The sequence below is a fragment of the Pseudorasbora parva genome, chromosome 13, assembly GCF_024679245.1.
Source record: "Pseudorasbora parva isolate DD20220531a chromosome 13, ASM2467924v1, whole genome shotgun sequence".
Classification (NCBI taxonomy): Eukaryota; Metazoa; Chordata; class Actinopteri; order Cypriniformes; family Gobionidae; genus Pseudorasbora; species Pseudorasbora parva.
Genome location: NC_090184.1, coordinates 910,019 through 929,323, shown reverse-complemented (window position 1 = coordinate 929,323; position 19,305 = coordinate 910,019). Strand labels below are relative to the sequence as shown.

General features: G+C 40.3%; 1 protein-coding gene across 1 annotated transcript in view; it reads right to left on the bottom strand.

Moving 5' to 3' along the window:
• The window catches only part of cacna2d3a (calcium channel, voltage-dependent, alpha 2/delta subunit 3a), a 164,122-nt gene that overhangs the window by 115,596 nt on the left and 29,221 nt on the right, over positions 1-19,305 (bottom strand). Inside the window, exons 3-4 of the mRNA XM_067412885.1 lie at positions 16,362-16,478; positions 14,803-14,862 (exon numbers count right to left, since the gene is read on the bottom strand). Of these exons, the coding sequence (XP_067268986.1) occupies positions 14,803-14,862; positions 16,362-16,478 (177 nt within the window). The remainder of the gene's footprint in view (positions 1-14,802; positions 14,863-16,361; positions 16,479-19,305) is intronic.

Sequence of the window (19,305 nt, the reverse complement as noted above, 5' to 3'; positions counted from 1 at the left end):
TCCTGCCCAGCTCCAAGTATCCTGTTGTTCTGCTAGTCCTGCCAAGCTCCAAGTATCCTGTGTTTCTGCTGGTCCTTCCCAAGTCTAATTATCCTGTGTTTCCGCTGGTCCCGTTCAGCTCCAAGTATCCTGTGTTTCTGCTGGTCCTGTCCAGCTTCAAGTCTCCTGTGTCTCCAAGGATCCCACCCAGTCTCCCTCTCCCATCTTCTCTGCCCATAACAGCTAGTTTCTGGTTCACTTCAGTCCCTCTGCGAGGAGATTCCCCCCTTCTATATGTAAAGTGCTTTGGGTGTCTAGAAAAAGCGCTATATAAATATAATGAATTATTATTATTTTTATTATTATTATTATTACTATGTGGATCTGCCTTGGGACTTCCCCTCTCTAGCTCTGCCTTGTCAAGAGGATCCTCTGGCTTTGCCTCCATCCGTGGACCTCGCTTTGTCACTCCAACTCTTCGGCTCCATCAGGCTCTGCCTTCCCACTGGCTCAGCCTCAGTCCTCTGGCACCCCAACTCCACCTCGGATGCTTGTCATGGCAGCTCCACCTTGGTCTCCAGATCCATCGGTATCGTATGGTCTCTTTGGCTGTGGGTCTCCATCAGTTGCCCCCCTGGGTGTGCCGGAGCTTACAAATGTTACATTTCTCACAATGCTTACAGTCAGCCCCCTTGAGCACTGACCTAGAATGCTCCTCTCCCATGCACATCACACACAGGAAAAGAGTCATTCACAGTAATATAGCATAAACAAGACAATTCACACAACAGACAATTGTTGACAGCTTAACTCCTGCCTTGTTTTTCACAAACACGCACAACAAAAGCCACATCTTGTGGCTTCAAAAGACAAAGAAGCTATCGACAGACTTTTCTTTTTTATGTTCTGTGATGACTATATGTTATGATGTCCATATATTCAGCCAATCAGGTGCATTTGGACACGTGCCTCATACAGAAGCATTCCCATGGCATCAACAGCATGACGCAGCATTGAGTTCTACTCGAAAGGGAACTAATAGATAACCTTGGCTTTTCATATACTACAAGCTATGTATACTCTTAAACATATAGGGGGGTTATTGGCATCTATGGCTTTATGAAGAACCTCTAACATCCCTGGAACCTTTCCAATGCACAAAAGGCTATTTTATAAAGGAAAAAGTTCTTCTGAGAGTAGGTCTCAGGCTGCAAGTATACATACGGGTGTACAAAGTGTCTGATGCTTGTAAAGTGACTGTGGCGCAGGAAAGAATATGCTGACAGGCTCAGGAAATTGAGTCAGCAGTCTGAGAAGGAACATTCAGCAAAAACTATACACTGGTCCTCAGAGTTTTCATACATCTGAGAGGAGAGATGTTTCAGAGGTCCTGATGTCTTAACTCACTTCACCTTAACAGGGGTGTCAACATTCAATGAGAGGGAATATTTCTGCCTTCCTAGCATGTAGTCCACCTGTTATCCATGACTTCAGTCACATTATTCAGTCCTAAAGGTTAGGATTGGGGTGATGGAGTGATATTATAGGCCGTAACACTTTATTTCAATAGTCCACTTTAGACATTCTACTAACTTTAAGTAATTTTGTAACTACATGTCAACTAACTCTCAGGATTATGAGCAAAAGACAGAGTAAGCAGAGTCTACTAGTACTTTAATGACTTCTTGTTGACATGTTGCAAAGTTAATTATAGATTGTCTAAAGTAGACTATCAAAATAGAGTGTTGCCTCATGGGTTTCCTCTGCAGAGGAAAGTTTACATTTTCTCATATTGAGTGGACTGTGCATCTATCCCTCACAGCCTGATTTTTGTTCATGTTAAATTAAATATGAACCAGATGAGGTAGGGGACTTCCTTGACATGTTGTCAATGCCTCATTTCTTCAATGCCAGCAGAGAAGCTGGCAGAAAGAAGATCCAGCTTAAGGATCACCTCAAAGGAACCTTGAAAACTATATTGCATCTTTACAGACACAACTGTGTAGCCAAAGCTTTTACAGTTACTGCACAAAGACATATGGATCACATGCTGGGCTTCATATCCATCTTCCCTGTCAGTACTGACTAAATTAACTCTTAATATTCCTGAAAATTAAAACACAGCTTAGTCTCATTGGTTCCTCCATTTCACAGGACTTAAAGTCATTATGCCAGAACCAATGAGGACAGATGTTATTTGATTTAAGTTTTGATTACACAAGTTGTTCAATGCTTCAGTTTGATTTAAGTTTGAATAACCACTTAAATCTCACACTGGTTTAAAAGTGATTGTGTCAATTTTTTGGAATCAAACTTTTGGACCCCATTGGCTTTGTGTGATCAAAGGGAAGATTCTTCACATTTTCAAACTGAAAATCATAACATAGCATGAATTCGCACGAGGGTGGGAACATTGCTGTTTGGTGAACATTCCCTTTAAGGCATTTTAGTAGTGCTTGAAGAGGATTTAAAAGAGGGATTTATAATGTATCAAATACATAGCCTCCATCCATTCTGCACAATTACAGAAATTAGATTTTCTTGAGCTTCATAAATATCAAACAGCAAAGAGAGCAGATTATGTGCTGAATTTCCTCTGATGTGTTTAATCTGCATTATTTTTGATGGCAGGTGGACATTTTAACAACCTCAATTTTGACACAACTGACATTTAATAGCACCTAAGGTTTTACTTAATAGGGCTGCCAACTTCAGCAGAAGAAATTACATATTTTTTTTTCCACTTCCGTACCACACATATTACATTTCAGACTGAGGTTGCAAAGGAACATTTCCGGTAAATGTCAAGAAAGGTTTCTGAAAAGTTCACCAAAAAAAAATCTGGAAACTTTCCCAAAATATGGGAAGGTTTCTGGAATCTTTTGCAACCCTATTTTAGCCAGCAGATGAGAATGTACCACATTGTGAACAAAAACATAATCCTACACACAGTGTAAGCCTGAAGCAATGTATCACAAAAGTGTTAGGATGCATCCGCTTAGATTTTGACTTAAAGGGATAATTCACCCAAAAATGAAAATTAGCCCATGATTTACTCCTCCTCAAGTCATTTTAAATGTTTAATGTATTATGTATTGTTGTACAGACTGTATTTTGTCTTCAAAAATAAAAATTTAAATTTATTTATTTTGCAGAATTTTTAGTAGTCTCACTTTATTGAATGGGTTTAAGTATATAATATAGAAAAATCTGTAAAATAAAAGTCTTTTAAAAAACGGTCAAACGAAAACCATAAAATTAAAGTAAAACATCTTAATTTAAACAAGGGAAAAAATCTGTAAAATAACAGTGTTTTTCACCAAAACCTTTAATGTAAATTTCTGTAAAATTATTGTTTTTGCACTTTATTTGAAATAAGATGTTTTACTTTAATTTTACGTTTTTTGTTTGGCAGCCGCAGCTGCCAGTCATTTACCATTTAAAAATTTAGTGTATGTGTATTTGACGTTCTTCTTTCAGACGAATAAAAGTTGAGTTATATTAAAAAGTCCTGCTAATCTAAGCTTTATAAAGGCAGGGATTGTTGCTCTGTTTTTGAAGTCCATTAAAATGCATCTATCTGTCATATAACTGCTCCACACGGCTCTGGGGGTTAATAAAGGCCTTCTGAAGTGAACTGATGCATCTGTGTAAGAAAAATATCCATATTTAAAACTTTTTTAATTACAGTTCCGGCTGATCGGCATCTGTGGAAAAGTGTTGAAATGAATGAGGCGTTTATATAGTGCTTTCATATGTACTTCTGTACACCTAAAGCGCTTTACACTCATGTCAGGGGTCTCTCCTCAACCACCACCAGTGAGCAGCATCCACTGGGATGATGCGACGGCAGCCACAGTACAATGGCGCCAGTGCGCTCACCACACACCAGCGAAAGGTGGAGAGGAGAGAGGGGGATAGAGCCAATTCAGGGGATGGGGATTATTAGGAGGCCATGATTGGTAAGGGCCAATCGAGGGAATTTGGCCAGGACACCGGGGTTACCCCCCTACTCTTTACGAGAAGTGCCCTGGGATTTTTAATGACCACGGAGAGTCAGGACTTCGGTTTAACGTCTCATCTGAAGGACGGTGCTCACTGACAGTACAGTGTCCCCATCACTATACTGGGGCGTTAGGACCCACACAGACCACAGGGTGAGCGCCCCCTGCTGGCCTCACTAACACCATCACTATACTGGGGCATTAGGACCCACACAGACCACAGGGTGAGCGCCCCCTGCTGGCCTCACTAACACCATCACTATACTGGGGCATTAGGACCCACACAGACCACAGGGTGAGCGCCCCCTGCTGGCCTCACTAACACCATCACTATACTGGGGCGTTAGGACCCACACAGACCACAGGGTGAGCGCCCCCTGCTGGCCTCACTAACACCATCACTATACTGGGGCGTTAGGACCCACACAGACCACAGGGTGAGCGCCCCCTGCTGGCCTCACTAACACCTCTACCAGCAGCTCCTGGTTTTCCCAGTTGGTCTCCCATCCAGGTACTGACCAGGCTCAGCCCTGCTTAGCTTCAGTGGGAGACCAGTCTTGGGCTACAGGGTGATATGGCTGCTGGATAAAGTTTTAAAAATGGATATTTTTCTTACACAAACGCATCAGTTCACTTCACAAGGCCTTTATTAACCCCCAGAGCCGTGTAGAGCAGTTATATGACGGATAGATGTATTTTAATAGACTTCAAAAACAGAGCAACAGTCCTTGCCATTATAAAGCTTGGATTAGCAGGACTTTTAAATATAACTCAACTTTTATTCATCTGGAAGAAGAACGTCATATACACATATGACTTGAGAGTGAGTAAATCATGGGCTAATTTCTATTTTTGGGTGAACTAACCCTTTGATAAACAAAGTCATTGCATCTGTTGAAAAATGAATACATTTTAATGTCACACACCATTACTTGCATATTGGTTCTTTCAGGATCTCTTTTTTTTACAGCGTTTCCCTATCCTTCCTTAATCCTTCCCTGTTCATGTAATGCCCAAAACTCCTGCTAGAGTAGTACTTTTTTCCCATTCTAATCTATCATTTTTTGACATATTGCCATTTGTATGCTATTGAAATGTAGCGTACACACTGAAGCCTTCTCAGATTTAAAGGGGAGGCGGGGCCATTATGTTCTCTTAAATACAGGACAGTATTATATGGAAGAAGTGGCAACCCTAGTTTATTCCCCCAAAGAAATTAGCAGTACTTTTTAAAAAGTTGTCCACTCAAATGATATGTTGACAGTCAAATAAGTGTCCTAAAAAGCTTCTTTCCACCAGCAGCCCTGAGTAAAATCTTAGGTGCTATTAAGTGCCAGTTGTGTCGATATATATCTGAGGGTGTTAGCAGTGTGTGGAAGGACGCGGGTGTAAATGCTGCTCATGTGCAGCTTAGCACAGTCTCTGGTCTCCACCTGCCAGCAGAAATAACGCAGATTAAACACAGCAGTGGGAATTCAGGACATAAGCTGCTCTCTGCCACACATCTCTGCTGTCGTCTGACATTTACTACGCCTATGAAAATCTCGTTTCCGTAATTGTGCAGTATGGAGGCACAGAAATAAGCCCTGAGAAAATCCCCAGCAAGAGGAACGGTTTACTCAGAAACCTCTCTAGCATAAATATGGATGGATGAGGAGAAAAAGGGAAGAGGGAACCAGATTTTTACATTTGTGGCATTTGCCTGTGCAAAACTTAGCAAAGTGCTTAGGAGTTCTGGGGGTTTGCCACGGTGGTTTCTAAGGAGCTGCATGGTTGCTAGGGCGTTGGCTAGATTGCGTTTCTATTGTGTTCTGAGAGTATTCCAGTGAAAGCAGTTCTCACTCATATAAGTAACAGCTTATCTCTCCTCAACAAACGGCATGATTTGAGGTATTATTTGTGTCCTTATAGTCCCTGTAGTCAATAATGTCATCCTTTAAAACTTATCTTTAATCACCAAAACGACCAAAATCACTAAAAAACGTTCATAATTTTAGTTAGATCGAATGTAACTCTACACCCTTGCTTTATTTACTATTCACGGATCCATGAATATGAAGTGCATCAACTATTCTTTTTATTGGCTTTTCCCCCATCGAATATTTTAATAATCATCAATCATTTACATAAAGTGTCATTTGAAGGCTCAAACACTCAAAATTCATCCCCTTTAAAATTGGGCATTGCATTATGAAAAAGGATATTTTACATTTGTTTAACATAATATCACATTTCAATTTGGAACACAACTTGGTTAGACATATGGCTTTGAGTTTCTAACAATTTAGTCCAAATTATTTTGTTATGCAAATGAGCCCTTCCTCCTCTCACTCGCTCAGCTTTACTCATAGTTACTGTAGTAAACGCTGCACAATGGCAGACACAAAGTGGTGATTAACATGATCAGCCTTTGGATTGACTATGTTATCAAACAGATAATAATGTGTTGCTAATGTTAGCATCTCAGTATGCCTTCAGTATCAGTCAGTATCCTTAATAATCTTGTTTTATGTTTGAAATAAGATTATTTTTCTCACCCCATTGGCAGATTATTTATCTTATTTTAAGCAAAAACTCTCTTCATTTGGAGTTATTTTTCCTCAAAACAAGACAATTACTTCTGCTTGTCTAGTAAATACTTCTTGTTTTAAGAATTTTTAGATGTTTGGACTAAAAACAAGACAAAAATACTGAGTAAGAAAAGCAGTGTTTGTCTAAAAGCATATTAAAAACCCCACATAGACATATAAACAGCATTAAACACTTGATTTTCACCACAGAGTTTAAATACAAAAAGTGTGGAGTTGCACGTTTAAATTTAACATTAGGGTTTGGGGTTTCCTGAAATCACTAACCCTTCTGACCATGAGTCGATTATCTGGTTAGCTGTGGCCGATCGCTTTGACGTTGGCCTTCATAAACATTATTCAAAAACATTTTGTCCTAACATTTATACATAACGTTCCCTGTTAGCTGGGATCTCTCTGAAACTGCACCCTCCAACCAAAAATACACTGTTCGTTGCGTCCCAAATGACACGATGTGCTCCGGTGTCTAGTGTATAATTAATAAGGCTATTTTGTCATTCAACATCAGATTCTGCTGTAATTAAATTCTACGTAATTAAAACTGCTTCTCTTGAGTGCATGAAGTGTCCAACAGTCCACCACAGTTTCACCGGCTAATTAAATGCATCAACAGGGAATTTTAAGTGCACTTTTTTCTTTTTATTGGCTTTTTTCCCTAGCACATATTTTAGTAATCATCATAAATTATCATAAAGTGTCATTTGAAAGCTTAAATACTCAAAAACACTCCACTTTGAAATTGGACGTTGCATTATGGAAAAGGTACTTTACAAAATTTAAGTTAATATCATATTCACTGCAAATAATGCTCTTCTTTCTCAGTATTTGTGTCTTGTTTCTAGTCTAAACATTAAAACTTCTTAAAGCAAGAAGTATTTACTAGACAAGCAAAAGTAATTGTCTTGTTTTGGGGGAAAATAATCTAAATGAAGAGAGTTTTTGCTTAAAATAAGATAAATAATCTGCCAATGGGGTGAGAAAAATAATCTTAATTCAAACAGAAAACAAGATTATTTTTCTCACCCCATTGGCAGATTATTTATCTTATTTTAAGCAAAAACTCTCTTCATTTTGAGTTATTTTTCACAAAACAAGACACATTTTTTAACTTGTCTAGTAAATGTTTCTTAATGTAAGAATTTTTAGATATTTTGACTAAAAACAAGACAAAAATACTGAGTAAGAAGAGCATTTTTTGCTGTGTTTAAATGTGGAACACAACTTGGTTCGACATCTGGCTTTGATTGTCTAGAATATTATAGTCCAAATTATTTTGTTAAAAACTAAATCTTATGATAAATTGTTTGTGAAGTTCCTCATTTGTAAGTCACTTTGGATAAAAGCCTCTGTTAAATAAATAAATGTAAATTTAAATATGCACATACATAATTTAGCAGATGAGAGACTGAGAGAACAAAAAGAGTAAAAACACGATGTGGGGAAAGTGACTGGTCACCTCTCGCCCTCACTGGATAACACACCGTTTCTACGCTGTGTGTTTATAATCAGCTCGGCTGTGTGTCATTTTTTCCTGCATGGTTATTTCCATGAGGATTGGCGGCATCAGACAGCGCGAGCACTGGAACAGATTATGAAGCTGAGGAAATGCTCTGCAATGAGCAGATAAGAAAACACTCACTGCCAGCCAGAAACTCAACAAACAGCCCAACCAGGAGAGACCGTCTGAGGAGGATTCAGCCCTGCGCGTTTATTTATTTATTTCTCACTTCTAATGTTTGACTTCTCCATATCATCACTACAGGCTAAATCAGAGCAGGAAGGTTTCAATATAAAGCAGCACCACTGGGTTCATATTCACGGTTCATAAACCCTGAAGTCAGTGAGTCCAGAGCGGAGCAAACCCAGCGATATGCCTTCATGCTTTAGGGTGCGTTCACACTGGGATTAAAACGAACCCTGATGTGATTACTCAGTTAGTGCGCTTCATTTGAATAAGTGTGCACGCTGCCATCTGGATTGCTCTGTAATGGGTTATTTCACCCAATAATGAAATGTCTGTCATTAACTCCTCTCCCTAATGTCGCTCCACACCCGTAAGACCTCCGTTCATCTTCACACACAGTTTAAGATATTTTATATTTAGTCCGAGAGCGTATGCAAGTGTATGCACACTATACTGTCCATGTCCAGAAAGGGAATAAAAACATCATCACAGTAGTCCATATGAGACATCAGTGGGTTAATTAGAGTCTCTTGAAGCATCCAAAATACATTTGGGTCCAAAAATAACAAAAACTACGACTTTATTCAGCATTGGCTTCTCTTCCACGTTTGTGTTCAATCCTCAAATAAAGATTCAAACGGTTATGAGTCAGCGAATCGATTCATGATCATGATCGATTCGGATCGTGGGCCCTATCTTGCACCCAGCACAATTGACTTTGTACACCGCCGCATGTGTCATTCCTATTTTGCATCCGCGCAAAGCACTCTTTTCCCTCCACAGAAGCACGTCGCTAAACTAGTGAATGAACTTGCGCTCCCTGGGCGGTTCAGCGCAAAAAAGGAGGCAAACAATCCCTGGAGCTATTTTGCTGTTCCATTAAACAGTTGCGCCGCTGACCAGAATAAACCCAGTCTAAAGTCAGCGGCGCATTGCGCGTTGTTCATTATGTTATTTTAAGGGTGCATGCTTGACCATAATGTATAGCGTGCACAACGTGCAGACACTTTGCTCATGTAATCTACACAGATGCAACAGTTATTTTTGCAAATCATAAATTGTTACACTAAAAAAAATATTAACACATTGTGGTGTGCCACGAAGATGTGAAAAAATAGGCATAAATCTAGCTTACAAATTATTCAGGCTTATTGTAGTAATTAAGGATCAGAACATTTTTCCCAATAGTGGCGAGACATAGATGTGTATAAGGACATCTGACAAATTGGTCTGTCTGTCAAGAACCAGGAAAAAAAATCGACTGAAAAAATAATAAACTGTTTAACCGACGCTATTTTGGGTGTTTCTCCATCCCCATACAACACAACTCCTCTGTCTTTCACTCCCTTACGAAAGGAAAATATATTTACCAATATATTACTTGAAATATATTTTAATATATTGTAAATATAGGGAATAATATATTGATGGAATTATAAAATATATTATATATTCATGCAATATATTTCAAAATATACAAATGATTGCCGCTTTCAATATACTGCAATATATTGAAAGATATAAATATTAATTCCCATATATGTTAATATATTTCCTAATGTATTGCATGAAATTTTCCAATATACTGCAATATATTTTTGTTTCGTAAGGGCTGCTCTTACAAGAACATCAGTCTCCTCGGCTGTGAACCGCTCCTGGCGTGCGCCTGGTAAATACGCAGTGGTGGGCCGTCAGGGCCAGCAGGGCCTTCTCTGCTGGCCCTGTCAAAATCATTATATATATATATATATATATAGTTACGATTATATTTCCAGAAAGAATGTATTTATTTTTGGTGTATTTTCCATATGTCATCATCTAAACGCATCACAGCTCCGAGGACCAGCACTAGTAGAATAGCTTGCCTTCCATTGAAGCTGCTATTTTCCATTGGACCATAGCTTTGACTGACGTGGGTCATTAGCCAATCAAAATTTGATGTGTAGTGATAGAACGGCCCAGAGGCCCAGCGGTGTGTCGGTGTGCTACCCCCTGCTGATGTCATCAGCCGTCTGAACTTTTCGCGGGTTGTGAGAATTCTGTGTGAAATAAACTATGGCCGCCGCGGATGACGGGCTGCGTGCGAATGATGTCAAGCCGGTAATGTTAGCTAACAAGCAGTGTTTTTTCTGTTTCTTTGGATGTTCTGTTGGTCCGTATTTTTGTTTGTTTAAGAGTATTTGTGCCAGCTGATTTTGATTCTTTTCACCATTTGCCTAAACGGCGACACGTGAGTGCAGTATCATCAGTAGCGTACCGTGGGGTTTCAGTCAGGGCCTTCACTAACGATCAACACGCCCCACGCCATAACAACACGCACACACACACACACACACACACACACACACACACACACACACACACACACACACACACAATCAACAAGCCCCACGCCGTCGCCATAACAACACACACACACACGTTTGTTTTTGTGACATATGGGGACATTCCATAGGCGCAATGGTTTTTCTACCGTACAAACCGTATTTTCTATCCCCCTACACTGCCCCTGCCCCTAAACCTACCCATCACAGGAAACATTATGCATTTTTACTTTCTAAAAAAACCTCATCCTGTATGATTTATAAGCATTTTGAAAAGTGACATGGCCAATGTCCTCATATTTCACCCTCTCCTGTGTGTCATAATACACACACACACACACACACACACACACACACACACACACGCGCAAAATACAATAATGCACTGTACGCAATACTACTACGAACTTTGCTTTCATAGTGTTCGTTGGGAAGGGGGCAAGCAAAAAGTACACGCCAGACAAAAAGGCAATTTGACTATTTACTGATGATACTGCACTCACGTGTCGCCGTTTAGGCAAATGGTGAAAAGAATCAAAATCAGCTGGCACAAATACTCTTAAACAAACAAAAATACGGACCAACAGAACATCCAAAGAAACAGAAAAAACACTGCTTGTTAGCTAACATTACCGGCTTGACATCATTCGCACGCAGCCCGTCATCCGCGGCGGCCATAGTTTATTTCACACAGAATTCTCACAACCCGCGAAAAGTTCAGACGGCTGATGACATCAGCAGGGGGTAGCACACCGACACACCGCTGGGCCTCTGGGCCGTTCTATCACTACACATCAAATTTTGATTGGCTAATGACCCACGTCAGTCAAAGCTATGGTCCAATGGAAAATAGCAGCTTCAATGGAAGGCAAGCTATTCTACTAGTGCTGGTCCTCGGAGCTGTGATGCGTTTAGATGATGACATATGGAAAATACACCAAAAATAAATACATTCTTTCTGGAAATATAATCGTAACTATATATATATATATATATATAATGATTTTGACAGGGCCAGCAGAGAAGGCCCTGCTGGCCCTGACGGCCCACCACTGCGTATCATCAATAAATAGTCAAATTGCCTTTTTGTCTGGCGTGTACTTTTTGCTTGCCCCCTTCCCAACGAACACTATGAAAGCAAAGTTCGTAGTAGTATTGCGTACAGTGCATTATTGTATTTTGCGCGTGTGTGTGTGTGTGTGTGTGTGTGTGTGTGTATTATGACACACAGGAGAGGGTGAAATATGAGGACATTGGCCATGTCACTTTTCAAAATGCTTATAAATCATACAGGATGAGGTTTTTTTAGAAAGTAAAAATGCAGAATGTTTCCTGTGATGGGTAGGTTTAGGGGCAGGGGCAGTGTAGGGGGATAGAAAATACGGTTTGTACGGTAGAAAAACCATTGCGCCTATGGAATGTCCCCATATGTCACAAAAACAAACGTGTGTGTGTGTGTTGTTATGGTGACGGCGTGGGGCTTGTTGATCGCGTGTGTGTGTGTGTGTGTGTGTGTGTGTGTGTGTGTGTGTGTGTGTGTGTGTGTGTGTGTGTGTGTGTGTGTGTGTGTGTGCGTGTTGTTATGGCGTGGGGCGTGTTGATCGTTAGTGAAGGCCCTGACTGAAACCCCACGGTACGCTACTGTAAATACGCCATAATAATAGCGACCCATAAGGGAACTTGCGCAGCTGCTTTTAAAGGGAATGCTGGATGCCGCTCTGATTGGTTTATTCACATTACGCCCAAACCACACCTATGAATAATGAAGCTACTACAGACCAACCCATTTTAGATTTGCGTCGGGCGCAAGAGCCATTTATCCCGCCGGGAAAATAGCACCAGCGCCGAGACCCGCCCACAAAGTTACTTGCGCTCCGCACTTTGACACTTGCGTTTCAGATCGTTAAAATAGGGCCCCGTGTGTCAAACTGCTGAAATCACGTGACATTGGCGATCCGAATCATGAATCAATTATTTTATTACACCTTCACTCTATATTTCTATATAATTAGTTTCCTGTCACAATATAATGGGGATTTCATTCAAAAGGTGATGGTAAAACATGTTATATTTATCATTTTATATGGAGCTAAATAGCCGAAGTCACATGAACAATCACACAAAAACCTTTTTCCATACTTATCGTGTGTTTATTAGGTTCTTAGTTCAGGCGTAGAAATGTAGAATAGACTCGTTCTTCTCAGAGCCAGAATGAGGAAGTGTCCGAGACAGGAGGAGCGCGTCGTGCAGAGGGCGGTGTTCAGCATGTCATATTATTGGCAGCTCAGTGAGCAAATGAACGCCTGATGACTGATATATGATGCATAACATTAAAGGGGCGGTGAAATGCTGTTTCCTGCACACTGAGCTTTCCTCTGTTAAAGACTCGGATTCCCATCCTAAACATAGACAAAGTTTCAGAAACTAATGTTGGACGTTTGATGGAGTATTTCTGTGTTAAAAATACTCCTTCCGGTTTCTCACAAGTTTCGGAGAGTTTTTTTCGAGTATGGGTCGGCTTGACGTTAATAGAGCGGAAGGTCCTTGTATGGGCTGTACGGGCTCTTCTCCCGGTAGGGTGCACGCGAAAAATACAGGCCATACCACAGAGACGGACGTCCTGCTGCTGCTGTTTCTCCTGTTCAATTTATTTCAGCCTCCGAATGATTCTGGATCATTATCTGTATTAGCTGAGATTGATAGCCATGGTTTATTTAGGGTAGCGTTTTCTTCTCCAAGCTTTGCGCGATCGTCATTCTTTAGCTCCACCCACACTATACGCCTCGTCATTCTTTAGCTCCGCCCACACGATACGCCTCGTCATTCTTTAGCTCCGCCCACACTATACGCCTCGTCATTCTTTAGCTCCGCCCACACTATACGCCTCGTCATTCTTTAGCTCCGCCCACACTATACGCCTCGTCATTCTTTAGCTCCGCCCACACGATACGCCTCGTCATTCTTTAGCTCCGCCCACACGATACGCCTCTTCATTCTTTAGCTCCGCCCACACTATACGCCTCCAGGCGCTCATTTTTTTCCGGAAAGACTCGGTACAGCCCATATTTATTTTATAAATATAATAAAACTAAAGACTTTTCGGAGATATGAAGGATGCAATACTACTCTATAGGTACTCAAGACTGACATGACACTGACTGAAACTGAGTGTTTCACCGCCCCTTTAAGAAGAGACCCAGAGAGAGGTCTGCTAGAGAGAGGTCTATGTTTTAGCTCTTTTATATCGAATAATTCAGTGAGAAATGAATAGAAATGGTATTCTGTATGACGAAATATTTTGCAAACGTGAAAATATGTCAATATTTCTCCAAATATGAGCACTTTTGAACTAAGAGCTAAACTGAAAGCTGTTCTTTGTGATCTCTGTGAACACAAATGAGCCAGGGCAGACGAGAGAGAATGAACGTTAGTCTGATAATCTATTCAAAATATCATTCATAACGGATCGATAAAAATGCACTCCTGACAAATTAAGAAATTAATCTCACTGCAGCCTAGTTTTATCATAAACAGTGTTCAAATATCGCAGCTGGAGTCTTTAATCTGTCTGATGATACTGAGTTTGTCCAGATAAAGTAATATAGTGCGATGATTAACGAGCAGTGAATGCTGAACAATAGTAATCTGAGGCCGTATATGATGTTTGAATCGTAAGGGGTTAAGGGTTCGTTCACCCAAAAGTGAATTTCTGTTGGAAACTGCAGTAATATGTACAAATTCGTATTTTAAAAAATGTTGCCACAGGTACATTTCGTCAATGAAACCAGATTGCAATATTTATATTTTCATCACAAACTTATTACGTTTGACTGTAAGTGGAAAGCTTCCGTGGCTGTAGGAGTTTCAGTAATGGTGCTGATTTGCTGGAAAAGTGTGCAGCGTTGCATAGAGCTCATGTGAAGTCTGAGACCACCTGAGGCATTCTGGGAAGAAATAAATGGCTTTTTACGGTAGATTAACCTCTGACCTTTACATGAGCAGTGACAGAAGGTGTCTCAGTAATGGATGCCCTAGTGCAGTGTGTTCAGAGAATTATAAACACTTCTTTTACAGCAATGCATTTGATTATTATGAGATGAGATTATATATGTGTGCTCGAGGTGAGGTCAGATCAGCAGAAGTTTCGCTACTAAGCTGATCGTTAAGTGCCGTTGCCGCGGTGAAGAGATGCAGTTGCCGTGGTAACTCCAATTGTTTCTCACCTGTAGGTCAGGATCCTCGTCGTGATTCAGGTGAGCTTCCTCTGCTGCTTCCACCAGCCGCTGGAGGGCGAGACCGACGGATATTACTGTCATAATCTCTCTATCATTCATTCACACTCATGCACACACAAAGACCAAATGTATGCTGATAAAGTCTGCATGAAAAAATAACTCAAAATGAAGAGTTTTTGCTTAAAAGATGCAAAATAATTGTTTCTTAAAGCTGCACTGTGTAACTTTTTTAGTTTATTCTTAGCTAAAAACACTTAGTTCTTTCAAAAATATATGTTCTCATTAATGTATATTTATTTCTTTCAAGTTATAAAGTATTCTCTTAAGTTTATAATATGCCATTGGAAACACATACGGGTGAGGGGTTCGAACGCCCGTCGCCCTCCATTAGTGGTGTCGTTCATGAACAATTCGTTCATTTTGAACGAATCTTTAATACGACTCAGGACTACCGAGTTGTCTCAGAGAGTGATTCGTTCATTTTGTGTTGACCGCGCATGTGCATTACGCCACATATGGGCTCTGAATCTCCGAGTCTTCCGTTCTTCCTGTTAGTCCCATAGACTCTATGCTGTCAGTAACGGAAGCAGAAAAGATAAGTTCCTTTAAGTCTCGGGTTTGAGTCTTTCGTTCTTCTGTAACAGGAAGAACGAAAGACTCAAACCCGAAAGACTCGTAAGAACTAATCATTTTTGTTTCCGGACCTGTGTCACGCACGGTCCGGGCGGCCCAGCCTGCAGATCTGATCAGAGTCAGACACAGACGAGTCGACAGCGGACGTCTCGAGGAGCTCGAGGACACGAGAGGCGGAGAACAAACGTGATAAATATGAAGCTGCAAAAGAAAGAATGTCTCGGATCAGGAGGTGAGGTGAACTAACAGAGTTAGACTGCAATAGCCTGACCCAACAACTAATCAATTAATTCAACATTTCCGTTTCTTATAATTTGACTTTGGTTGCAGTACCCTATAGTTTATTTGTATTTAGTTTTAAAATTGCAAACAACATGTACTAGATGTGTTGGGCTATTTGACATGTCACTTTAATTATATTTTGCTGAAATAAACGAAATGACTCGAAATGACTCAAAAAAAGATTCTTTAAAAGATTCAGTAAAATGATTCGAACTTCCCACTACTACCCTCCATCTTGAAAGTGCATTAACCAAAGAGGGACATACCCGTAAATTCAAGCTTCACCTTTCGCACTTAACACTCGATGGCACCGTGTCGAATGTGAAGAGGGGGATTGCCGTGTTAATCTTGGACTAAATCGGCCACCGTAGGAGTTGAAATGAAATCAGAATTGAAAAGGAACAGAAACTAATATTCACTGGATGGTCATAAACCTTTACACCGCTAGATGGGGAAATATCACACAGTGGAGCTTTAGTGTAAGAATTTTTAGATGTTTGGACTAGAAACGAGACAAAAATACTAAGTAAGAAAAGCCTTTTTTGCAGTCTCTCTCTCTCTCTCTCTCTCTCTCTCTCTCTCTCTCTCTCTCTCTCTCTCTCTCTCTCTCTCTCTCTCTCTCTCTCTCTCACCTTTATGGCTTCAGCCTTCTTGTGGAACATCTGCTCCATTTTCTTAGCCAGTCTCTTCACCAGTTTGATCCCATCGATCTCCTCCACTCTCACCGACTGCTCAAACTCCTTGTACTTCTATAGAAACAAAAGACATTTGACAATGACGATTATAAAGCCCATAATCTCGCTTGCACAGCACCCACACCGGCCTGACTTCAGCCAACACCCTTGACTGTGTGATCGGCCGATATTTCGGTTTCACGATATTTACAGTTTTTCTTGATTGCTAAGACATTTCTTGAAAGCTGCTCTCCTTTTCTCTAAATTGTGACCACAAAACCTAATTGTCAAGCTACATTTACAAAACCTAAGACTCTTCTTGCAAAAACAAACTTTCATCTCAAAACAGTTTAATCTGTGCTCAAAACTGAACTACAGGGAGTGCAGAATTATTAAGCAAGTTGTATTTTTGAGGATTCATTTTATTATTGAACAACAGCCATGTTCTCAATGAACACAAAAACTCAAATTAATTATTCAAAGCTGAATATTTTTGGAAGTTTTAGTTTTTAGTTTTAGCTATTTTAGGGGGATATCTGTGTGTGCAGGTGACTATTACTGTGCAGAATTATTAGGCAACTTAACAAAAAACAAATTTATACCCATTTCAATTATTTCTTTTTACCAGTGAAACCAATATAACATCTCAACATTCACAAATATACATTTCTGACATTCAAAAACCAAACAAACAAATCAGTGACCAATATAGCCACCTTTCTTTGCAAGGCCACTCAAAAGCCTGCCATCCATGGATTCTGTCAGTGTTTTGATCGGTTCACCATCAACATTGCGTGCAGCAGCAACCACAGCCTCCCAGACACTGTTCAGAGAGGTGGACTGTTTTCCCTCCTTGTAAATCGCACATTTGATGATGGACCACAGGTTCTCAATGGGGTTCAGATCAGGTGAACAAGGAGGCCATATCATTAGATTTTCTTCTTTTATACCCTTTCTTGCCAGCCACGCTGTGGAGTACTTGGACGCGTGTGATGGAGCATTGTCCTGCATGAAAATCATGTTTTTCTTGAAGGATGCAGACTTCTTCCTGTACCACTGCTTGAAGAAGGTGTCTTCCAGAAACTGGCAGTAGGACTGGGAGTTGAGCTTGACTCCATCCTCAACCCGAAAAGGCCCCACAAGCTCATCTTTGATGATACCAGCCCAAACCAGTACTCCACCTCCACCTTGCTGGCGTCTGAGTCGGACTGGAGCTCTCTGCCCTTTACCAATCCAGCCACGGGCCCATCCATCTGGCCCATCAAGTCTCACTCTCATTTCATCAGTTCATAAAACCTTAGAAAAATCAGTCTTGAGATATTTCTTGGCCCAGTCTTGACGTTTCAGCTTGTGTGTCTTGTTCAGTGGTGGTGGACTTTCTGCCTTTCTTACCTTGGCCATGTCTCTGAGTATTGCACACCTTGTGCTTTTGGGCACTCCAGTGATGTCGCAGCTCTGAAATATGGCCAAACTGGTGGCAAGTGGCATCTTGGCAGCTGCACGCTTGACTTTTCTCAGTTCACGGGCAGTTATTTTGCGCCTTGGTTTTTCCACACGCTTCTTGCGACCCTGTTGACTATTTTGAATGAAACGCTTGATTGTTCGATGATCACGCTTCAGAAGCTTGGCTATTTTAAGACTGCTGCATCCCTCTGCAATATATCTCACTATTTTTGACTTTTCTGAGCCTGTCAAGTCTTACTGAAACATATTTACTTACAGTATGATGTGGTACAGTATCTACTCATACAGTAATTGCTGTCAACATTTCCATACTGTACTATAATAATATATATATAAAACAGACTCTTTCTCTCTCATTTCTATCCATTGTAAGGCCTCACAAACCAGTGCTCTGAAACTGGTTTACTGTATACGTTCCCTCACATCATTAGCCAGAAGTGTGATCAGTTTTGAGTTGTGTTCAGGTGGGGATATCTGTGCTTTAATTGTGTTTGACTTTTTGTGCTCGCCATTATGCAGCACGGGTGCATCACAATGAAAATGTGTTGGCAAGTTGTGTCTAAACAGGTGGAAAGTGCTTATTGTGTTTTTGTCTATACGGCTATTTTTGCCCTTCATGATAACTGTGAGGGGGTGATTTTTTTTTTATAACTCATTCGTTTATGTTCTATAAAGCCTTAAAGAGGTCCCATAACCTCAATCTCAAAGCCCTTCAGTCCACTCGAGGCCAAATGTTATCTCAAAGGCTGGAGACGCGGCTCTTCACTCCACTAGCCAAGAGTGTCTTCCCAGCTAACACTCTCATTTGCTCAATTATGAACAAACAGGATTCTAGTCTAGAGGTCTTTATTTAATATTCCCAAAATATTAGCATTTCCTGATCAAAGTGGAAGTCAACACTGTCATGATGTCGACACTATGGGAACGCTCCACTTTACAATCAGAAATCGATTGCACCATCGATCGGACCAATCGGATCAATCAAACGAAAATAGGGAGTCAATTTAAACCAAATATGTACACTTTTAATTTTAAACGAATTAAACATATAAAAAAGATAGATGTAATAAAACTCACAAACAAGAAGAAGAAAAAATAAAGGATTGCAAAAAGACTTTTCTTTTCTTAAAGGCTGATGAAAGTTAAACTATACAAAAATATCACCTATGCCACATTACAGCCTAAACGCAAATAGCAAGAGTAACTACAGCTAACATTAGTGAACAAACTATTCATTGAGACAAGTGTTTGTTTTCCAGTAGATGGCAGCAATCTCACACTAAACTACGCACATTCATGTTTTCACCATGAATTAAACTGAGAAATCTAGATATTTAATGTGCATTTTACAAAAGTGTTGCTATTTTAAATAAGCCTGTATATAAATATCATTATTAATTTTGGAAAATTTAAAAAATGCCATATATCCTCTTAAAAT